Here is a 25,454-nt window from a genome sequence, read left to right on the forward strand (position 1 = left end):
TCTTTATTAGCAATTCCCATCCCTTCTCACTCCCTCTTTTTGCCCATCCTCTGCAACATAGTCTCACATTATCAGTGCTTCCTCATTCCCCTCTCACTACCCCAGCCTAGAAAGACCCATACCTGAGAGTAGTATGGAAGAATCACTGGTTTATTTTTCTGTCTGTGCCATTTACAGTGAGTTCTTTCAGTTAAGAGGCTGTGTACAGTATCTTGTGTTCAGTAAATATATGGATTGATTAATTTACAGTAGTACAATTGATACTCAATTAGTTTGCAAATAAATCGATAATTGATTAGTTTACAATATTACAACCTTCAATGCAAAAAGATTTCATTAAAATAATTCACATGGTAGGTTATTTAATTTTTTTCATATTTTATTGGTGCATAGTAATTATACATAATAGTGGTATTTGTTGGTACATATTTACATATGCAAGCAATATAACAATATAATTGGGTCAATACTTTCCCTAGTTTTTCCCCTTCCTCCTTTACTCCCCCTGGTCCTCTTCCTCTATACTACTGCTCTTTCTTCTATTTACATGAGATTCCCCCACACCATTTTTTTCCTTCTAGCTTCTACACATACTTGACTGTCTGTGTGGCTTATTTTGCTTACCAAAGTGCTTCCAAGTTCCATCCATTTTCCTGAAAATGACATAATTTCACTTTTCTTTATGGCTGAATAAACTCCATTGTGTGTATATACTACATTTTTTTAAATCCATTCATCCATCACTTAGGCTGGCTGCATTATTTGACTCTTGTGAATTGTGCTGCAATAAACATGGATATGTGTGTATTGCCATAGTATGCTGACTTTAATTCTTTAGGATAAATACTGAGGAGTGATAAAGCTGGGTCATATGGTGGTTCCAAGTCTAGTATTTTGAGAAACCTCCATACTGATTTTCATAGTGATTGTACTAATTTACAATTGGTGGGTTATTTTTTAATGATAACCAGGTTAATCTATGGTCATCAAAAACCAATTAGACTAAGTCTAATTTTTTTAGGCTTTCTATAGAAAATATTAAGTATGATCCACCTATTTCCCTCTGTTTTATTATACTATGTTTTAAACATTATATCTGGGGAAAAATAGGCTACATGATTGTAGACCCTTCCTGGTGTGCCCCAGGAAATTTCAGATTAATTCATGGAATGGTGTAAAAACCATGGTGGTCAAAGTGGTGGTCAAAAACCAAAGAATAAACTAGTCATTCTTTGAAGCATAAATGTATGTTCAAGCAATTTAGAAAATAATTGTCCAAACTTACATAATGATTCCTTTTGCAAACAAGTATAAAGAAAACTGAACCAAGTTACTGCATAACTACTGCCAACTACATGCCCTGAGAAAATTGTGTTCTTAAAAACTTTTTGGTTCTTTCTTTCCTTTTTGGTATAGTCTCTGTAGAAAAATGTCTCTTCATACTTGAAGTATATATCCTGGTAAAACATCTTTGGGTTCTGCTTGTGTACATGAAGAAATGCAGGCAACAATCATCACATGCTTCATTTCACAAAATTTTGTAAGAGAAGCTGCAATACTCACACAGACGTCATTTTAAGTCCCAGATGCAGGGTCAGAGAGAGAGAGCCTGAAGGAGAAACCAAGAAGAATGAAGAGGTAGTAGGACATAAATAAAAGACTGGAACTACTGGTCTTTCCCAGTTTACATCTAGAATTACATCTTTCACTGTGTGCATACATTTGTTCATGTCTCTGTGTTTATGCATCTGTGTGCTTGCATGCACATAATTTTTTTTTGTGTGTGTGTGTGTGTAAGCATATGTATGTAGTTCTAAAGCCTAGTTAGGGAGAGTACATAAAGAAATAGGGAGCTGGGGCATAGTTCAGTAGTTTAGTTGTTCTTGGCATGAAGTCCCTGGGTTCAACAAGCACCGAAAACAAACAAAACAAAACAAAAGGAAAGAAATAGGATACAAACAACAAATCCATAGCTTAAATCACAAGAAAAAACTTTACTCTAGATGGGTCGTGGTTTTGAAGCATTCAGACTTGTCAATACTTTTTCCTTGTACTGTTGGTACAGAATGTCTCTGTGACATTTCATGCTGCTTCAATCAAATTCAAAATATTTGTTTCAGCATGTTTTATTGTGTCAATATTCTTCAAATCCCTACCAGGTTTTTTGTGGTGGTAGATTAACCATAAAATTAACTAAATTATTCCAGGGGAAGCTGAATACTACAGAAAGCGTGTACCAAGCCTGCAGACTTGCTTAACTCTGTTCTTAAGTTTTCAGATTTTCAAAATTGTAAATTTAAATTGTAAGATCATGGTGGTGTTTATGGTATCCTTTAATTGCAGCCTACAGTTGGAAAATTATAGGGGTCCCCACACTAATAGCCATGGGCCTGGGGGATTTTGTGAAATCTGCATTATCAAATGCAAGTTTAAGTGGGGCCTGACTGACTCCAAAGATGGACCCCTTGGGGACAATGCATTTGGCTCTTTCTCTGGCCCAAGATGAGAGCAGCCAGAGTCTGCTGCCTTCTGATGGTCTGTCAAGTGCCTTGGCATGGAAACCAAACACTATATAAGGCTGACAGCCTCGTATGCTCTGTCTCAGACTGAAATCAAACTCTTCCTCCATACAGTAGGCCTCTCATGTTCCCTACTGCCTTGACTAATTACGACATTATAGTTTCTTACTGTAAATGCCAATGACTCCTTGACACCTTCCTCTGCTACATGCTTATAATTAAACCAGCCCCAATTCTGTCGATGGACTCTTTTTAATGTTGTGGGGTTATCCACTTCTGTACTTCCACCTGCCATCTATTTTTTTTTTCTATATGTTCTCTTTTTTTTCTTTTTATTTTATTTTTTTCATCTTTCATTCATTTGAATCAAGTGAGTTATGCACTTCCATTTTTATGCAGATCTTGATTCAGGGAGTCTGGGAGGGGCCTCCTTCCTAACAGGCTGTCAGGTGATGCCTGCATTTCTGGTCTGCAGGCCATGATGAGGTCATGAGGCTGCTGACCTCCACTCCAGCTCTGTAGCTGCTCATTCCACGCTCCCTCTGAGGGCCTTCTAGGTCCTTCCTTGCATGGCAGCAAGGTCTTTTTTAGTTTCTGCTTTTTTAGTTTGAAAAAGGAGATTATATTTAATTTTACAAGGTACAACATGGGCATGGAGAAAAATTATTCTTAATCATATATCAAGTGTGCACCATTGAAACCACATGTTATTAAAAATAATGGCTTCTACCTTTATAAGAAAAAAAATCACAGTACTTGAAAATTATAAGCAATTGTGCCAAATTCCATCCCTCTCAGTTAAGAGGAGAAGAGTCACCTGTCACCAAAAAATTGCCAGAAGCCAGGCTTATTACCAACATCCCCAGGGGCTCTGGCTCTAGGATTCTGCTTCTTCCTACAAAGCTAGCACACACATAGGGGTGGCATTTCTTTGCAAGAGTTCTATTTAAGTTATGTAATTAATCGTTTTGTTTTGAGGAAATTATAGCTTCACATGTAGCTGTAAGAAAATACATAGAAATTCCATGTAGTCTTCCCTCTGTTGTCACCTATGTGAATATTTTGCAATAACAAATCTAGGACATGGGCATTGGTACAGCAGAGTTCATGACATTCCCATGGCCACAACATTGTTAGTTTACAGACATGTCCATCTCTGGATGCCATCTAGGTTCTTCTCCAGAGAAGCAAGTATTTTTAAAATGCTAATCTGATCTTGTTCCTCCTTGTGTGAAACTTGTCAGTGGCTTCTCATTGCCTTTAAAATGAAACCTAAAATCCTTCACAAGCCCTCCAGCCTGAATCTGCCTTGCCCTCTCAGACTCTGCCCAGCCACATGGCCTTTCATGCTCACACTCTTCCTGCCAAAGAATCCCCTCTACCCTTAGCCCTACCCCACACATGGCTCCTCTTATTCTTAAGAACTCAGCTAAATGGCCACATCTTCAAGGAATCCTGCCCAGGCCTCTCAGACTGGGTCTGGTTTCTAGATTCTCAGAACATCCTTCAATGTGATCCCAGCAGCAATTCAGGACCAAGTCACATAATGATTCAGTGAATATCTGATTCCCTCCCCACTGGACAGTAGGTTTCATGAGGGCAGAAACAGGGTTGGGCCTATCTGCTCCATGTCCTTGGATGCTGCTTTGTATACTAACACTAAAATGATGATGATGCTATCGATGGCTTACATGACCAGACACTTGTCCAGGTGTTTCACATATATTAAAATTTTAATTCGGGCTGGGGTTGTGGCTCAGAGTTAGAGCACTTACCTAACACATTCGAGGCGCTGAATCCAGTCCTCAGCACCACATAAAATAAATAAATAAAATAAAGGTATGGTGTCCATCTACAACTAAAAACAAACTAAAAAAATAATAATTTAATTCATATAACATCACAAGGAGATAGGCATTTTAACCCATTTTACAGACATAAAAGATAGAGCTTATTAAGAAGTCATTTGCCCAAGGTGACATTGATAATATTGGCAGAGCTGGATTCAGGTATGACACGTGGAGCTGAACTGTACCCAGTAAACACAACAGCATTATACCACAGCAGCCAGCACACACTGGTAAGATGTTCCACAAACATTCACTGAAAAAAACCATGAAGAGAAATGTTTCCTGAGCTGACTCTGATCAGCTACTCTCATAGAAGTCACCTTGTATATAAAAGTTGCAAAGGTCTTTAATTCTGGTGAAATTTATTCTTCATGGTTTTTTTTTAATAGTTGAATTTCTAGATTATTTGCAAGTGTGGATAATAAAGCATTTTGTGAATGTTATTTTATTTCTAAGGGGATGGGTGAGACATTAATTTTATGAAAAGTATTATGGGATTTGGGTTATGACTTACTTAGGAATTACAGTACAACATAGCCATGCAACAAAACCTAAACATCCCCATATAATCTCAAGTCAACACGAAATAATAAGTGAATAGACTTGCGGGGAGGGCAAGTGTGTTTCTAATGGTTAAAGACATTCTCCTATGAGAATTAATTTATTATCTAGTTAATAAGAGCTGCTCTGTTCCTCAGTGTATCGATACTTGTATTCAGATGATTTTGTGATATTTTGGTTTTGTATCTCTTCTGCAAATTGATCTTGCCTTTCTTACTGGAGTCTGCTCCCCAACTTTTGGATTATTTCCAAACATAAAATTACAATTGCATATAATCCTGTCACAAAGATCTGGGTCTCATTAGGAGGGAGAAGAAGCTGGGAGATTATCCAGTCTAACCTCCCCCAAACCAAACAGCTATGGTTTTCTCAGTGGTTTCACAAATGATCTAGTTTTTTTAGTAATCCTAAAAATTGATATGCTTTTTCCATGGAAGAAAGTGTTACCACATTTTCCAAGCGAGTGTGGGGGGGAGGCACCTATATCCTTGCTTCTTGATCCTCATTCCCACCCCCTCACCCTTGCCTCCACCCACACAACATCTGTAATTCTTAAACTTAAGAGCACAAATTATTGTAAAAGTTAATTGAGCTTACAAAGAAATGCTTGTGTAGAAAACTTTCTTGGCTTCAGGGGGGAAAAATATGCTTGAATGGCTATTCAACAGCATAGAAATTGGCTCAGTGAAAGGCACTCATATAGCCTCTTGGGAGAAACCCCTTCTGCCACCAACCCCCTCCTCTTTGTAAAGATTTGACAATGTGCCAGAGTAAATAACTTAAGGATGAATTGGGTTAAGACATAAAGTACATACTTAAGAGTTTTTCACTTCTCCGGTTACTGGCCTCAGTCACTAGGCAGTCAGCTTAAAAATAAAAACAAAGTCTTGCTTTTTTATTACTGCTTACTGATTTATTGAAATATGTCCCTTCCACTAGGTCTCAGCCTCTCAGTCATTGAAATGGCCACTGGAAAACACCCTCCTGTAGCAGGAACATGGCCTTGCAGGAACATGCAGAGCCCCAGGTTGCCAGTAATGACTTTATCTCCATCAACATGTTCTGTCAGATTGAACAGGACAGCCAGAGAAGGCAGGGTTGGCACAAGAACAAATGAAATGGTGAATCCTTGAACCTGGATTTGGTGCTTAGACATATCATGGTGTAAGCAGCACCCATTTGTAGGGACCTGGCTCCTGTCACCTGGCTCCATTCTCCCTCGCACTTAATTTGCAGGAATCTTCTGGACTTAGCAACACCAGTGTCTTGCTAAAGTTCACTGGGGAGCTTCCTGGTGAATGCCTTGTAACCCTGCTTAACAGTATCTGCATTTTGAAAGACACTTCTGATGATCAAAAGCAGCTTATGTTTCCTTGTGATTAGTCTCTAATTGTTCCTGAGGAAAAAATAAATTCAAATAATTTCTTATTAGCAGACAAGGAAATCCATTCAAATACTGACCTAGAATTATTGTGGTAGAGCAGCTTCACCTCACTCAGCCTACTTAAATGAGAAGGCTATTTAAGAACATTTAGTGAAGAGGAAAATTACAAATGCTTTCCACAAATAAAATAAAAGTATCAGAGCAAAGTCAAAGGTAGGAATTTTTTTTTAAAGTATGAAATATGCCTTGGGACTTACCATGTAAGTTATTTGTATGGATTCTTTTACATGATAATTAATAATGAAATAGTAATATGTTTTCTTGTGTACTAATTCTCACTCCATGTTTTTGGAAAACATTGTTTTTTTTTTTTAAATCTCAGGTGCATTCAATAACAGAATTCTATACTTGCCATCAACTACAATTGCTAAACTCATAGGGTAGATTAGAGATCTAAAATCCAGAAGAGACCCAAGCAAGGAAAAATACTTCCTTTTACAAGCTTGAGAGGACTTTACCATCAGCCCTGCTGTTTTTAAAATATTGTTTATACATTTGTTCATTTATTTATTTTTGTGGTGCTAGGAATTGAACCCAGGGCTTCAAACATAGGCAAGCACTCCACCCTGAACCACGTGTGTCATCCCCCTGCCACACAAACACACACACACAAAAACCCTATTATTAGTAGATGGGGTAAATATTCCACTTTCATTACCCCATTGCCATATTGGTTGCTAAACCCTTTTTTAAAAAATTAATGAAATCTTTTGAAAACTTACATACCATGTTAATGCAGATATTTCAGTAATTCAACAATATACATTCATCTTTTATTGCTCCCTGAATTTCTCAAACTAAACTAAAGGCAAAGGAAACAATGTTTACTGTTATTCTCAGATGACATATTATCTCTTTAAAGAGACGAAATGTGCTGTGAAACATCAGGATGCTTTCATCACTCAAGTATGAGCAAGTGTTCATACATGAGAGACAGATGCAAGGACTAAGGAGGCCAGGAAGAAGAGCTGGATGGGGTAGGCTCTGCAGAGGATGTCTTTGTGCAAGGAGGCCACACACGTAGAATTCCCAGGAGTACTGGTGAGGAGGGGAATCTGCAGGAAGGCATTGGGATGAGAAACTGGTGAGAAACAATTATCATCTTAAAATATTTACAGCACCGTAAGGTTGAAAAAACATAAGTTGCATCTATTGTTAAGCTAAGGAACTCAACATGGGGCTAGTTTCAGATCAGTACAATTATATGATAGAGTTGTCAATACAAGAGAACTGCTTCCACAAACTCTTAGCAAAATTAAAACTCTTTGTCACTCAGAATGGCCCAGTAGGAATTGGCAACCATTTGTTAACAGTAGAGGAAGGCAGGATTCCTGGGTATGCTTAGGGGTGAGGGGTTGGCATCCAAGTCTAAAATAATGATGCCAAGCACAGACCTATAAAACTGCATGCACACAAACACACACAAATAACAATATTCCCACTTCTGACATTTCCCTCTTGGTTTTCAGAACCTTGTTTCTTACTTTAGTTCCTATATTTAGCTTATGATAAAATGTAAAGAGCTTTGCCCTCCAAGTAAAAAATTTAAAAACTAATTTTATTTTTGTACCCAGGATTGAACCAGGGGTGCTTAACTACTGAGCCACATCCCTAGCCCTTTTAATATTTTATTTTGATACAGGGTGTCACTAAGTTGTTTAGGGCATCATTAAGTTGCTTATGGTCTAAGTTGCTGAGGCTGGCTTTGAACTTGAAATTCTCCTTCTTCAGACTCCCAAGCTGCTGGAATAAGCATGCACAAAACCCAGCCAAAATACATTTTTAAGAACCCATTGGTAGTTTGGCCTTGGAAAGTGAATTACTTCAACTAGTTTTATCTCCAGAGAGTACAGGATACAGGGGATTCTAATCATATACTTCCTGACCTCCTGGTAGACCTTTCTCTTAAAACGGCAACTGGCAAAGTACAGCCCATAGATCAAATCCAGCCTGCCACCTGTTTTTGTAAATGAAGTTTTATTGAAACATGGCCATTATATGTTCATTTGCTAATTGCCTATGGCTATTTTCACACTATACAAACAGAGTTGGACATAAACCATATGATCTTCGAAGCTGACAATTTTTACTCTCCAACTTTTTTTTCAGAAAAAGTTTGCTGACTCCTACTCTGGTATGCCATAAACAATGCTTTTGACTTTCTCTTTTCCAGACCTAAACCCTTGACAATAAAAACCTGGCTCTGGCTGGCATTATCTATTCATTTTGTCAGGTAGATGAGCTTTCTAATATGAACTGGTTATCTATAGGAACTTCTACTTTTAATTATAACTCCCCTCATGGAGGGGTGAATGTGTTCTAGAAACAATAGAACACCCCTGACTGTAAGAATGTCATGAGCCAAAATTAATATTGTTCTGCTGCAGAAACTTGATGGGGGATTCTTTTGAATTAATTTTGTAGTTCTTGGTATTCCTTGAGATGGTTCCTCCTTGTCCATGAACCCAGAAAATAGGCTTTGGGTTTCAGAGCTAACCAGGGAAACAGAAGCTTCAGGTCTTCTTGTAGGGACGAGGTCTATGCTTAAAACTGTGCTGCGTGTACTAGCCTCTTGCCCATTTAAAATTTAATTTAAAAAGAATATTTAACTTGAATAGGAGTGAGTGAAAGATTGTTCATTTCCAAACAATCATTAAATAAAAACACGTGCACACACAGCACACAAATCCAACAGCTCTCAACAAACCATCACAGAGGGTCAGGCGAGGCTCTTTTTTGAATGAAAAAATAACAGTAGTTAAAACCATTCTGGAAAAACTGCACGTCCTCTTAAAAGAATTCTTCTGAAAGACTCCCAGTAGGTGTGGCTTCCTTGGCTCTAAGTGCCTGGCTCACACTCCCTGGTGGTCAGATGTGGGTCCAGATGCCTTCCTTTCCAGCCATGGACTCTTTCCTGTGACCAAGGCGGGCAGTAAGCTGTGGTTAGCATCAGCTGTTCCTCTCTCAATGGCGAGATCTCACGGCTCTTGGCCAGGCCACACACCAGCGATGTGTGCAGAAGGGCAGAGGGTCAATCTCAGAGAGTGCTTGGAAGGAAGGAAGCAATTCATTCAAATGGGATCCAATCCAGATTTTTTGTGGATTTTATGATGAGTTCTATTTATTATGGGTCTTCCATGTCTCAAGGTGCTTTGAACAGGGACTCTCCCATTTCACTAAATCCCCCAGGAGTCACAAGGGACACATTAGTCCCTGTTTGAGTAAGGGGAGGAGGGCGGAGAGAGACACACAAAGGAATTAAGAAGTTGCCTCAGAAGATAAAAGTGGAACCAGGATTCCAACCCAGACCTGTGACTCCAAGTCCAGTGGTCATTGGCATGTGCCAATAAAAGTCTGATTGTTTATTGTTCTGTAGTCAAAACAGCTGGGGGGTTAGTTTTCCACTTTCTTTTTTTCTCTCTTTTTGCTTTTCCAACACTTGATGAAATAAACATGAAGCTCAGGCTCAAATAGCTCTGTAGATGATCTGACATGGTTCTATAACTCGAATAAAAGAAAGCCATGCGCTGTGCTCACTGGTAAAATCAAGCCAGTACTTTTTTTTTTTTAAAGATTATTTTCTTTTCACGGCAGTGAAAAGAAAAATAAGTTGTTTGCCCCCAATAGTAAAAGGATAAGATGACTATCATACAAAGAACAATCCTAGCCTAATATAGCACAGTTGCAAGCTCAGACTTGAGACATGGCTTAGCAGTCTCAGGTGTACCAGCCTTGTGCCTTCCTTTCATGCCCCATCTCAGCCTCCCAAATCCATTTCTTCCCCAAGTATTCACAAAGCAGTTGAGCTTCCCTCCACTTCTCTACCTACAGCTTTTCTTCATCCATTAACCACTCTTCTAGTTATCAGTTACTCCATGTTTGATCCTCAGGGGAAGATTCCAGATCTTCCCTTGCTTTAATAGGTTTCCCCACGGAACACATTCATTGGTTCTTGGAGAACCCCAGCATCATCAGCCCATGTTTCCTGTGTTCTGCAAGAGCAACACTCTGGAAGTATGCACCCACCAAACACAGGCTAGATGATGACTATCACTGAGTACCTAAGCAACTAGACCTGGCCTTGATGTGGAGGAAAAGAGGGAGGAATGATAGGGAGCATCTATGTTTTCAGGGGGAAAATTTTTTTTTTTCTTCTCCTGGTGACTTACTGATTGTTCTTTTGTTTGAATTTTTGGTTCTCATTCGCTTTTATTTTCTTATTTGTGGCAGTGGTGGGACAACTTGTATGTTTGCTTTTCTAACATTCATGTGGCCTTAAAACACACATGTGCACTAGAAACTAATTTTTTAAAACATTGGTAAAAATAAAAGAACATTTTTAAAAGAACTCTTAAGTCATCTTGGGAGGAGTAGGGGACATGTACTGCCACACAGAATCCAAAGTCTCTCTTCAGAGAAACATTGGTTAAAAAAAAAAAAAGGAATTTCTATCCCGTTTTGAATCACAAATCTTTTATTTCCTTGCAAATTACATGTTTTTTCCAGGAAGAATGAATCATATAGATAACCCTAAACAAGTGTTGAAAAGGATAACTTGTACTCCCAAGTTTAGAATTTGGACAATGACCCAGAAGAGGGAAATGCAGGGAAAAACAGTAGAAATTAAAAAAAAAAAAAAAAATCTTAATTTTTTAGTGTGGTGAATCATGGGATTATGTAGTGAAGTCACCAAGCCAAAACTTGGAACTTATAAGCAATTTATACATTTAACCTGAATGTGGAAAATTGAAATCTCCTTCCCAGATTACCTGAGCTTGGCAAGTCATCCTCTTTCTGTCTCTTGTTCATTTAGCACATCTGTTGTGTGGCTTGGAATGTGCTATGACTATTTCATTTATAAAATCATCTCCCCAGAGGGCTGATATACTCCTTCTAGGCAGTGAGTCCTCTGATTCATCCTTGGCAATTGTCTTTGTACTAAAATTGTCTTTTACTAAAAATGTTTTAGTTGAATGAATGAATGAACGTATGAATGAACAGAAGAACAAATGACCTCTCATGTCTCAGGTGCAGATGTGGAGCAGGGCAAACAGAGCCCCAGCTGATTGGCTATAGTGTTGTCCCAGGCTTCTGACCCCACCTTGCCCAGAAGCTCCCCAGCCATGCATGGTATTCATAGGAATTCTAGAGGGACAACTCAACCAGCAAGTAAACAGCCCCATATGGGAAACATTACTCAGTCTTTGTCATTAAGTGAGTCATGTGGGCCTGAGCAGCAGGATATAAGAGAGAAGGTATGTGAGTTAGGTGAGGACTGCGCCCAGAATAATGAAATCCAGTGAACCCTGCCTCACTTTCCTCCATATCACCTTGCTGGGAATGTATGGATCGTGAAGGTGGATCTCAGAAAAGAAAAGCTACACTCTGATGTCAGCTCTTAGGTCCTATCAGAGGCTGTGGAAGAAATAATGAGCATGCCAAAACCCAAGGCAATGTTGGATCTTAGGCTCAAGTTCCACATACCAACTGTCTTTCAAATGTCTACATTGTTTCTTGTTGACCAGCCCTCTGCCACACAGAGTAAAGCCAGGTCACAGGTGACAGGTGGTTCCAAACTTAAGTTTCAAAAAAGAGCTGGCCTTCCTGAAGGCAAACTGGTCAGGTTTCAAAGCCAGTTTTCATGAAATGCTTTTTGGCACCAACCCCATTGGAATTTTGTATTTCCCACTTTTTTCCTGACTGCCTTTTTCTGGGCTTACCCTCATTTATTATCATTCTTGTCACCTGGTGCCTACCCATCCATCCTATCCCTGGTCTTTCAAGTGTTACTTTCCTATGGTGGCAGCCAACTAATCCAAACCTATACCATTTCAGGGGTTCTCCTTTGGTATTTGGTCATGGCCACCCTCATCACCTCACCCACATCCAGGTGACAGGCAGGTTGTAGCTCATTCATGAGTCAGTGTCTGAACTCACAGGAAGAGCACTGAGAACTGTGAATTGCAATGCAAATGTAGGTTCTGCTGTTGTTCTTGACTCTGCTGCCCTTCTCTGGCAGGCCTGAGGTGCTCATCTGAAGAAAAGAATGAGCTCTGAATAAATAGGCCAGATTCACTGGAGGCAACGGGTATAAGTGGCAGTATGGCTGACAGACCTTTGGAAGGGAAGTGGTATTATCCATTCCCAAAGTATGTCTCTGTGTAAGGAGAGAGCCCCTGAACATGAGTAAGCAGTTGTCCTCATCTTAGAGATTAGAAAAACAGAGCACTGGTCAGAGAGCTTATTCATGCTATCTCTAGGAAATGAAAAGTAGCACACCACATTCACTCTTGTTTATGTTTTCATTCAGAGAGATTTTTAACCGAATAAAATATTCTGCCCTTTTTCCAGATTTCCCTGTTCAGTATTGAATATTCAGTCAAGGAATACTCTAGCACATTTAGATCTAATTCTATATGAATGATCTGCTTCCTAGCTCCCAAGATAAAGTGTATTGTCAAGCACGTAAAGGTACTCACAAGGGATTTATTGGAGTTAGTAAACAACAGATCAATGAGGATTGCTTTCTGAAATAGTTTTTAGTCTAATTTTGTTTTTAGTGGTACAAAACATATTAAATTCAGATTTATGAGCCATTCAACTTCCCATAAAAAGTAGATTGGATTGACCTGTGATTTAAGATTATTAATTTTAAAAACAATGGTGGTCAATTATTGGCGATATGTAGTCAGAAGTAGATTGTGATGATTGTTGATGTGGTAAAGAGTCGGTGTCACCCATAATTTATTTTAAAGATATTAGTGATTATAAAACACTTTAGTGTACACAATCTCATTACTGCTTACAACTGCCCTGTGAAATACCTAGATCTGGTCCCGTTTTAAGCAGTAAATATACTGAAACCTGCAGAGGTGAGATAACTGGCTGGAGATTACCCCATAATGACACTGTCCCAATTTTCTTGCTGAAAGAAATGTTTGATGGTGTCATTGGAAACCTATTCTAGAGTCACACATGAAATTGACCTTCCTAGGATTTCAGAAATGCCAGTTAACTGAGCAGGACACAAAATATGAAGGTATCCCAACTCTAATTAGTATATTTTATAATTATCATCAACTTGGCCTAGAAATATTTTAATAATAGGAAGGAAATCATGGGGATGAAAGTCAACCAATTTTTTAGTGTTCTGTTCTCCAACTCTAAATAAAAGATGTTATTTTAAAATCTTCTGCTTGTTAACTTAATTAGAGTTACTTTAGTTTGTAACTGTGTTAGACATGCCAAAGATTGGCATGTTTAGTCTAGTAGGTGTATTATAACGTATATGGCAAGTTCTCAAAAATTTAAGATACCTTTTCAAGTATTACATGTACACTTCCAAGTTGTAGTGTAGATTCAAATTCATTTTGACGAATACCTTCAGATGCCTACCAGCTACTGTTTACTAACTGTGAAATAAAATATAGCTAAGCATTACTGAGAAAAACAAAGTTTTGTAAATGAAGAAAAATCCTCACAATTATGAGACTCCTCCTATTCCACAAAACCTTTGATTTGAACCACAATAAAAATTTAATGGCTACTTTGTCATTACTTTTGTTTTTCTGATTGTTTCATAATGACTCATAACCAAGATCTTCCACTTTCCTATTATTGCAAACTATCCTGTGGATTAAATAAGTTTCATCAATTTAGTCTGATTCTGTAATCACAATTGATAAGCATTATTTTTATAGAATAAATTTCCTCTTCGCTAATTAATTCCCTAATTAATATTTAATAGGTGATGAAAAGAATATAATGCAGGTCTTCTTCAAGTCTATCACCATTTGAAAAGACATTATCTGCACATACAGTATGATATTTGCCAATGGGTGTCATATGCAACTATCATGAACAACACTGAAGTGGATGAACTACAGGTTATTGCCTTTCAAACACTTTCTGTGTTTATGTACTTCATTATTATTCATTATCATTTATTTATTATTAATATTATTTATTATTGTGTACTTCCATTTCTAATTTAGAGCACTTTCACAAAAGCCAACTGACACAGATATTGAAATTTTTTTTAAATGTATTTATTAATTATTCATTAAGATAGCCTTCTTTGGCATTGTTCAACACAGATTTGAGTACATTTTCTCTTTAATAATTTTTATTGACTTTATTATTATTAATATTATTATTGTGAAGTAATATGGTCACTGTAGAAAATTTGAAAAATGCAAAAACTGTAATTTACAAATGAAAAAAGCATGTAAAAGTCCATTACTCAAAAAAGACTCGTGTATATTTTCTTCCTGACATAGTTCATAGTTCTTTGCACTTCAGCAAAGTTTGGATGTATATATATATACATTTTGAAATTTTAGTAAAGCAAAATAAGTTATAAATCTTGACATGATAAAACCTCTGGAAAACTGTATATCTGTTATATATATATATATATATATATATATATATATATATATATATATATATATATATTTTATATTTTATAAATATATATATTTATATATTTTTAAAAAATTAGGTAAATATTTCATTTGAGATTTCTTTAAACTTTTCATCATTAAAATGGGGAAAAATAAATCTTCCTCTGGCCATTGAAGTTTAATTATATGTGTTATCTAAGCTAGAGAGACTTTATAATGACCAATCAGAAAATTGTAAAGATCGTCACTCTTCTAATACATCCTTCCTCTTTCTCCACCTCCTTCTCCATCTGATACATGGAAATGAGAATCGTCTAAAACTTTGGTCCCGGAGTCACTCGTTGCTTTCCCAACAAAAAAAGATGTGCAATGGTGTCATTGTGTGCACATCATAGTTGTCCAACAAAATGTGTGTATCCATCCATATATATATGTGTGTGTGTGTATATATATTGTATTATACGTATGTGTATCTCAAATGAAATATTTACCTAATGTTTTTTTTAAAATATATATAAATATATATATTTATAAAATATTTTATATATATATATATATATATATATATATATATATATATAAATTTTTTCAATCCCTCAGTCTCCCTGGGGAGTTAGTACCAGAACTTTGTGGATGCTCAAATCCATGGATGCATAATTACCTTATATAAAATATAATGTAACTTCCACACATTCTTTTCTATATTTCAAGTCATTTCTAGATGACTATAATACCTAACACAGCATGAATGCTATGTAAATAGCTGTTATGCTGTATTATATAAGAAATAATAAGAAAAGGTGTGCACATGTTCAGTTCAGATGCAGATGCATTTTTCAAATGCTTTTTTTTTTTTTTTTTTGTTTTGGTACTGGGGATTGAACTCAGGGGCACTCAACCACAGAGCCACATCCCCATCCCTATTTTGTATTTTATTTAGAAACAGGGTTTCACTGAGTTGCTGAAGCTGGCTTTGAATTTGCAGTTCTCCTGTCTCAGCCTCCCAAGTTGCTAGGATTACAGGCATGCAGGCTTCGAATAGTTTTGATGCATGCATGATACATGGTAGGGAGATATGGATAATAAATACATAAACCAATACTAATTTTAAGTAGTGATAAGTTCTAGGAAGGAAAGAAAGTAGAATAATGTGACACAGTGCAGTGGTGTGTTAAGCTGATGATGGTTTCAGAACAGGCCTTTCCAGGGGCATGAGCATTGAATTGAAACTTGTGATAAAAAGGAAGCAAAAATGCACAGATCCAGGGTAGCAGTGTGAGAGCACTCCACGCAGATGGCAGATGGAATAGCCTTTGGTGGATGTGAGCTGAGAAATGGAGGAATGTAGATGGGCCAGGGAGCCAGAAGAAGAGCAACTGAGAGGAGACGGAACTGACAAAGCCTCATATGACCATGAGGAGAAGCTTATCCTGACTCTAACTACAACTGAGAGAAACTTTCATATGGTTCAAACCAAGGAACCATGTGATGTGATTTCTGTTTTAAAACAGAGAATGCTCTGTGGAAAATAGAAGCAAGGGTAAAAGCAGAGGCAATTTGGGAGGTGGAGGGAAGAAATTTGCAAAAGCACAACTACTTTGGCAGCCATTAATATGTAGTTGAGAAAACAGCAGATTAAAACAATTATAAATTTACTGAGGCCATTCCAAAAGTGTCTGAGTGAGTTTGGGCAACTGGAGAAACCTGTTTTACGGGTGCATCTTAATCAGTAACAGATTTGCCCAGGCTCGTAGGCCAGGAGAGCTGTCTACCCCATAATGGTACAGGAGAGCACAGGACCTACCTCATAAAACCAAGTGGTGTAACACTTAAAGAAGGCAGATTCCTTTTCATTTTTAGTTAAGGTAAAGTTGAAGAATAACCAGAATCTGTGTCAGTCCTAGATATCTCAGGGCTGAGATAACTTCCTGTTGTATGGTTTCCTAGGCCTATCACAAAAACTAAGTGTAACAAAGCAAGGATTAATCTCTAAAATACTGTGCTGTGAAATAACCCTTAACCAAAAGGGCAATGCTGTGCAATTCCATTCATATGAAGTTTTAAAGTAGGCAAACTGCTGTGGAGTGAAAACAAGTCACAGGATTGCCTCTGGTGTGTGGAGCAAGGCCTGGCTGGGAAAGAGGATGAAGGTGTCTGTCTGTGATGTTCTCTATCATAACAGGAGATGAGGGTGCACAAGTGAACACATTTGTTAAAACTCATGAAATGCTAGATTTCAGATTAATCTATTCACAGTTTGTGGATGATCCCTTGAAAACAAGAACTGTAAACTGACATTGAACTGTGGTCAGTGATAGACCAAGGTGAAATCCACTGATATTTGTACCTGACTTTAAAATGCATCCAAAAAAAAAAAAAAAAAAATCAGATCGATGGATAGACACTTGATAAAGTGAATATAGGTTGTTTAAAAGTTGCATCTTAATCAGTAACAGATTTGCCCAGGTTTGTGGGCCAGGAGAGCCGTCTACTCCATAATAATACATAAGGATGTTCACAGTACAATTCTATCAGCTTTTCTTTGTATTTATAAATCTTTATAATAAAATTTGAGGACAAAAAGCTTGGGGCTTTGACTACCTGAGCCACAGGACCTGTTCTTGATTCAGTAGAATTTGTCTTCAGGTTTGCAAGAGATGGAGAAAGCCATTAGCATTTTATGAAACTTGATATATACAAATAAAATTGTATGGTTGTCAATGAATAGACCTAAAGTAAATATTGAAGTTCTCTGAATAAATTGTTTTAAAAACTAAATTTAAAGTGCATGTTTTAAGAAATTCTTGAAGTACAATGTGTTCCTTTTGCTTTCTTTTTTTTTTTTTCTGATTTGATAAATATTCTGCAAAGCAACTGAGTAAGCCAATGTGCAGATCCAAACATCCCATTTTAGACACTTAGAGCAGTGTACTAAGGCACTGAGGTCGCCTAACATCTGTCCAGGTGCATGTTACAGTATATTAGTATCACATCCTCAGTAATGAACATTCTTTAGTTTTGAACTTTTTTCCTGTATTTTATTATTATATTATAACTAAATATATTAATGGGATTTGTTGTAGCATATACATGCATGCACACAGTATACAAATGTGAACTTTAAGAAAAGAAAGCTGAAAGCTCTCATCTATTCATTCAATATTCAAAACAATTGGCAGTTCAGGATTATTTTGGTGTTTTGAGAAAGCTAATTCAAAAAGCTCAGGGGAATGTTTCAAGATCACATAATAAGGAAGTAACAAAACAGACTTTCTCCTGGACTAACTAAAAATCTCTTACTCTTTGCAGTTTTATTTAAAATCAGACTAATTAGTTCATGGTTATTATTTTCTAATAATTTTATTTTGTTTCAGTGGTCTCACATTTAAATTTTCTCATGGCTTTATATTTGGTATAAAGATGGAGCCAAGATTATACTTTGTTTCAATTAGGAAACCTATACCAATCTGTGTGTGCATATGTGTGTAGGTGTGAAACCTATACCAATCTTTTTGTGGGGGTGAGTGGTTGTGTACACGCGTGTACCCTCACTGGGGATCAAATCCAGGGCCTCAAACATGCTAAATATGCTCCACCTCAGCCCCTAGAGCAGTTCATTCTGATCATCATCCTAGGTTTCACTCATATACTGGCATCCTCTTTGGATATATAGGAAGAGAAAGCTGTAGAAGAAACAGCATTATAATGACTTTATACTTGAGTACATTAGCCCTGGGATAATATTCAAGAACAACTTGTCTTTATTGAATCACTATGTCAACTATTCCCTTATATGCAAGGATAGTCCTGTTGGGCAGTTGGGCATTTAGATTTCTTTGCAAATTTTTTTACCATTATTGAAATGGTAAATAATAAACAATGTTCAGCATGAAGCTTTTTCTATATTTAAGCGCTTCTTAAAGATAGGTTTTTTGAATTCATGATGTAGAATTTACACATATTTATTTGATTATACAAGTTGGCCAGTTGCTTCTTAAAATGTTTTGAGTCAACATTTGCATCATTAATATGTAATGTTGCTATTTTATTCGAAATATACAATTTTTTATGAATATAAAAGTAAGTCATCTTCATTGTACATGATGAAGGGCCATGAAAAGTTTTCACAGCTATGAAATTAGGTGCTCATTTAGCATTTTTAAAGTAAATGAGTGAAAGAACAATACAGTCTTTTAAAAATTATTTTTATCTATAATATGATTTAAAATTAGTATTTTAAATTGCATATTTTCCTTTATTACTGACAAAAATTTATTCATACATTGTCTACAAAAATAAAAATTCTTAGGTTTGACTGAAAGAAATTTAGAAGCTGTTGTCCTTGACCATCAAAAAAACAAACAAAAACAGCGTCTTTTGTTGCCATCCCTCTGTACACTAAAGAAGCTCTTCTGAAAACTGCTCTAACCCTAAGTTCTAGTACACTCTGCCCATCTGAATGACATGAAAAGCACAACTATTACTTATGGGGACCTGGATCACAGCTGATCATTTATAGTGAAAGGTAGACATACATCTGTTGTTTAGGAGAGCAGCTTTTGTTACAAGGTGCGCCAGCTTCAAGGTGGCATGTTATTATCAAAAGCCAGTACTTACATCCATGGTGACATCTTTAAGGACTTAGTATTGGGAAATCAATCCAGCCCTGTCTGCTTGGGTAGAACAGTTATATGATCATTCCAGGTTGAGGTTACAGTCAAAGTAGCCCAGGTTCCTGGGTAAAAACAGATGAGCGACATTGGATTGAGCCAAAATTATGGTTGAAAGAACTATGCAATCATCCTGCCTTTGCAGATAGGAGATAGGGACTGAGTTCCTTTGTGAAAGTTTTTACTACTATTGAATTTGGATGAGAGCATAGAAGGGAAAAATAGGGAAATCCCCACAGAGTTAAAAAGGATGTGAAGATTGCATCATAGCTAATGTTTGTATAAATGCCTTGGGTTGATTATGTGGTGTTTGAACATGTACTCATGGCTGTGGCTCCGTCATGCAAGGGCAGACACATGATGCTCTTAGAATAATTCCCATAGGGAGGGAACAAAGAAGTCTATAAAATAGAATATATTTTAAAAGTTTCTGAAGAAAGTACCAGTGCAGTATTGACTTTGGCCTTGCTCTGTGGACTGCCACCTGGTTGTCCAGTCAGCACCTTTACAGATGAAGAAGGACCTGGCCAGGTCTGATTATAATGTCCAAAGCCAGAGGCCATATTTCTTCACTGATGATAATTTTGGTTCAAACATAGTCCCTTATTAACAAGCTCCCTGCTTCAAAAGCCCCAAGCCTCTTTGTTTTGTTAGGCCTGCCGAAACTCGCCTTTCAAAGAGCTAGGTTTGTAAATATCACTTTATTATAATCCTCTCCTTTGCTTTTAAATGTAAGCTTCCAAGTGCATTTCTACAGTCTAACTTTGGCCCCTAATTTAAAACGTTATCTTGGATTAAAATTTGACATCCTGAAACACTAAGGATACAGGTTGTGTATTGGCCGTTGATGCAAAGCAATTGTGCATATGCTTGTGCTCTGTGGAATGACAGAGTGTACAAGCCAGAGGAACATGCTTGTCTATCCCCAAGTGTTCTTAAAAGTTGTGTCTTCTTTTTTGTTATTTTCTAACTATTCAATTATTTCTTTGATTTTTTTCTTTGCTGCATTTGTATAGAGGAATATTTTTAATCTTCACCCAGATGGGTTTTTCAATTATGTGCGCTTGTGATTGACTTTAGATCTATAGTGTGATGGTCAGAAAACATTGTCTAGTGTATGTTATGTTTGTGCACATTCTTTGCACACACAATGTGCATGCTAACTTTTTGCAAACTAAAATGTTCATTTTACAATTATTAACTCAACCTTGTAATTATTAAATTCCTTATAAAATTTTCTTTTTGACTACCAGAACTCTTATAGAATTTTCTTGTCTTAAAGACTTTCATAGAAATTTCATATATTCCCATTGAATTTTAAACATTTTTTACATATTTTAATATAATGAAATCCCATGCAGTATAGAGATGCATTTCCTCTTACATTGAATTACACCTTACATAAGCTTTAACATCTTTTATCACATTGGTCTTGAAGTATCCTTTGATCAGAATTAATATTGTAAATCACTAAAGCTTAGAAAGTTAGTAAATATTTATATTAGTTTTGTTACTTCAAAGCATTTTATGACATATCTTTTTTGTCCTTTATTCCAGTTTGCCAAGGCACAAGTAACAAGCTCACCCAGTTGGGCACTTTTGAAGATCACTTTCTGAGCCTCCAGAGGATGTTCAATAACTGTGAAGTGGTCTTGGGGAACTTGGAAATTACCTACGTGCAAAAGAATTATGACCTTTCCTTCTTAAAGGTTTGTTTGTATGAATTTGTTATCCTACCCAAATATGATAGAAGTTCATATTAGCAGAAAACAGCTAGACAGAATTTAACTTGAAGCATGTTTACTTTTCATTGTGGTGGTTCCAAGTCCAAGGGAGCTATAGATGAGATTTTTGTGAGAGTCTCCTTTACTGTCTTGGATCAGGTTATAGCTAAAAAAGAATATTGGAGAGAAACAGCTAGCCTGGAACTCCACTGTCACCACAGATTCTGACATTAATCGCTAGCCATTGCTTCAGTCATGCTATGCTGGCATATCAGGTCTTTTGAAAAATAATGAAAATAGCTGGGTATGGAGGCACTCACCTGTAATCCCAGTGGCTCAGGACTCTAAGGCAGGAGGATTGCAAGTTCAAAGCCAGCCTCAGCAACTTAGTGAGGTGCTAAGCAACTCAGCAAGACCCTGTCTCTAAATAAAATATTTTTAAAAAGGGCTGGGGATGTGGCTCAGTGATTAAGCACGCCTGGGTTTAATCCTTAGTTACCCCCCTCCAAAAAAAAAATAATAATCATAAAAACCCTGGCTTTATAGTACGTGCCTTTATCCTTGGCATAAATATTCTCACCATAGCCAATTTCAAGCTCCCAAGAGATTATAACCAGTTCTCACAATTCCTAAATATTTTACAGTAAGCTTAGAGTTTGATGGTACTTAAATTTTGATTGGATTTGTCTCGCCACCTTCTGGCTGGCCAGCCTGCCTGCCTACCTGCCTTCTTTCCTTCCTTTCTTCCTCTTTCCTTCTCACTCCACCACACCTCTCGAGCTCTCCTTCCCTCCCTCTTTTACTTTTTTTGGTAAGAAATTATATGAGAGCTAGGCACTGTGGCACACACCTGTAATCCCAGCAGCTTGGGAGGCTGAGACAGAAGGATTGAGAGTTCAAAGACAGCCGCAGGAAAAAGCAAGGCTGCTGAGCAACTCAGTGAGACCCTGTCTCTAAATGAAACACAAAAAGGGGCAGGGATGTGACCCAGTGGTTGAGTGCATCTGAGTTCAATCCCTGGTACAAAAAAAAAGAAAGAAAGAAAGAAAGAAATTATGAGATAGATACAAAGTAGTTTTTTAAAATTCTCATTTTCATCTGAAGTGTTAAGTTGCAGTACTCCTAATTAATGCACATTGCTCTTCATTACAGGCTTCAAAACCCAAAGTGGAGGAATCGGATCATTTCAAATCCTGTTACTTCTTTGCTCAGTTGTAATCATTTACATATCTTACATTTGTCAACCACTAATGTGTATTATGGTGCAGTTAGGTGCCCTGGAACGTCTGGGCCCATTTCAGACCTTGAATTCTTCAACTCTTTGAAAGAGAAATAAAATATTGTTGTTTTATCTCATTAGACCATCCAGGAAGTTGCTGGTTATGTACTCATCGCCCTCAACACAGTGGAGAGGATTCCTTTGGAAAACCTGCAGATCATCAGAGGAAATGTGCTCTATGAAAATACTTATGCCTTAGCAGTCCTGTCTAACTACGGTGCAAATAAAACTGGACTAAGGGAGCTGCCTATGAGAAACTTACAGGGTGAGAGGCCAGGGGGGTCATGGGTGTGTGTAAATGCAGAAGGTGATTCTGATTGGCACTCAATAACTGTCACTTTTTTAAATTCCACCTTTTATTCATGAAATACACATGTATTGCATGCCAACTGTTTGCAGGATCCAGAATCTTAGTGGAAGTTACTAAGAAGAAGATAGATAATGTAATAGAAAGGGAAGATTTCAGCCAGTTACCCATTCTTCCATGGATGTGGAAAAATATCCGGAGGGTTGGGAAGAAATGGCAAATATTCTGGGTAAAAGAATCTTTTTTTTATTCCTGCACTGGAATAGAGAGTTCATGCATGTGGGGAAGAAATAAACTGCCAGCCTCTGAACTAGATCTCAGGTATACAAGGACATACAGTAACTCTCCCTCATACTCGGGGGGGATATATTCCAAACCTCCAGTAAATGCCCATCATCTCTGTAGCACCAAAATGCCTATTTGTACTGTTTTTGTCCTATATATACATACCTCTGGCAGTTTAATTTATAAATTGGGCATAGTAAGAGATTAACACCATTAATGAATAATAACAGAACAATTACAACCGAACACTATAATAAAGTTACATGAATATAATCTTGTTCTCTCTCTCTCTCTCTCTCTCTCTCTCTCTCTCTCTCTCAAGTATCTCATTGAATAAGCAATAATTTTGTTACCTAGTTTGCAATGGGATTTGAAATTTATGTAAAGCAAAATTGCTGATAAGGAGGTATTAGTGTACATTAAAAACCCTATCCACATTTGATGCAGTCTCAAGAGTAGTGCTGTTATATGGAAAATCAGGTGTAAGTTAAGGACAAGGAATGAAGATTTGATAGAAGTTTGAATTCTTGTAAGAAGGATACTTGGGAGGCTCCTGGGAGAGGAAACTGGAGATGGTAGAAGTGAGGGTAAATTGACTTTAAAAAAAAAAGTGGAGATAAAAATAGACAACAATTGTGCCCTACCGCATGGCAGGCATGTTAAATCAGTAACTGCATTTACTGCCCACATCACTCTTTCAAAGTGGATGTTACATGCAGTCGTTTTACCAAATAGAGAAATGGCAGTAAAGTAACTGTCCCAAGGCCCCATGCTAGTAAACAGAGAACCCAGGGATGGCCCCAAATCACTGTCCCCATATTTCATCCTTCCTGTGTGGTTCTGATGGGGACATAGAGCTGAAAGGGAAAGGAGCAAGATAAGAAGAGGGGTGTGGAGCAGAGGAGGCCCTGTTTGGAATGACAGGAGCCTAGCAGGTGTGCAGAGCTGGAGTGTGAGCCACACATCCAAAGCCGAGAATGGAAACAGCTAGGCAATCATCTCCTTGGTTCCTTCATTTACCATCCTATAAATTGCCTTAAAAATTCCCACCCACAGCTTTACTGCTCGGAGCACCCACGCTCATGTTTCTGTGTTTATTCTAGCACTCGTGGTGTTTTACTTGCATTTTGTGAAGTGGCTGATTCGGTACATTCAGTGTGCCTCACTCCGCCTGTCATGCCTCACATGTGTCATGAAACAAGGCCCCAGGGGGCGAGTCTGGTTCCTGGAGCCAGACTGTCTGGGTTCCAGCCCGGGCTCTATCACTCACTAAGCAGAGACTCTGGAGCACGTTCTTTCAGCTCCCTGTGCCTCACCTTCAGAAATGTGGGCTGCATACTCACCACAATAGTTAGGACTGTTGAGAAAATTAAGTGACTCACTATAGGCAAAGCATCTGCTTTAGTGAGTCCTTGGTATTATTCTTACTTTTAAACCAAGGTTGGATTGTACAGATCCAGATTATTTAATATAGCATTATTAACCGTCAACCTAGAGCCTGCCACAGAATGAGCATTCATGAATGTGAAAAGTAAAAATAAATATCTGGCTGCCTCCTGACTGTCTTTCTTTTCGAAGCTACAAGACAGTGGCACCTGATGTCCCCTTCACCTTTCTTACCCCTTATTTCTCCCTATCACTGACAATAGGTTTCTCTCAGGCCCTGTTTTAGACTCTGCTTTTTCTGCACTCACAGCCCCTTCGTCTTTTGTCCTGAGTGTCCCTGCAGCCTTGGCATCCCCATCTTGTGTTTTCAAATCTGGCCTCTCAGTTTCATCCATCTGTACATGGCTCTCTCATGAGGCACATGATGCACTTGGTGACCCTGTGGTCATCTCTGACTTCCATATCAGGCTCTGCAGTTTGGCCTTTCCTGATCTCCCAGGTTTCCTCCTGCAATTGCTTTATACTCTTCTCTCTGTTGAGAAAACTCTGTACCCGAGGCCTTCTGTGCCTTTGCTTTCAAGTCTTCTTTCTGTGAGAGCCTTTCTTCCTTATTCCTATAAAATAAGTGTGTAAATACATTCTGGAAATCTCATTCTTTCCAGCAGCCGCTGAGTTCTTCTTCCCCAGGAGAATCCTTTCTTTTCAGCATTGGTACTTTGTGCACATGTTGTATCCATTCCCTGCCTGTGGAATGCTGAGCACTAAGATTTTTTTTTTTCCTCTACATTTAAATGATAGTCATTGGACCATTGTGAGGATTAATGAAGATAATATTTATACACCAACTAGCACAGTACCCAGCCTCATCATCATGGTCTCCTGGGGGCACAGGACCATTAAACAGAACTATTAATCTGTTTTATTGGTGTGTCAGTCCTCCAAAAGAAGCCAGCAGGTCTAATTCATTTTTGCAGACCCCACAGCACCTGTTCAGTGTTTTGTACACAAAAGTCATTTTCAGAAA

At 37.7% G+C, this 25,454-nt stretch overlaps 1 protein-coding gene across 2 annotated transcripts in view; it reads left to right on the plus strand.

Annotated features, from left to right (window-relative positions):
• Positions 1-25,454, plus strand: part of Egfr (epidermal growth factor receptor) — a 201,533-nt gene that overhangs the window by 107,295 nt on the left and 68,784 nt on the right. For both annotated transcript variants that reach the window (XM_076837032.2, XM_076837042.2), the window contains exons 2-3: positions 21,007-21,158; positions 22,534-22,717. In XM_076837032.2, the coding sequence (XP_076693147.2) occupies positions 21,007-21,158; positions 22,534-22,717 (336 nt within the window). The remainder of the gene's footprint in view (positions 1-21,006; positions 21,159-22,533; positions 22,718-25,454) is intronic.

Source organism: Callospermophilus lateralis, chromosome 1 (genome assembly GCF_048772815.1).
Source record: "Callospermophilus lateralis isolate mCalLat2 chromosome 1, mCalLat2.hap1, whole genome shotgun sequence".
Taxonomy (NCBI): domain Eukaryota; kingdom Metazoa; phylum Chordata; class Mammalia; order Rodentia; family Sciuridae; genus Callospermophilus; species Callospermophilus lateralis.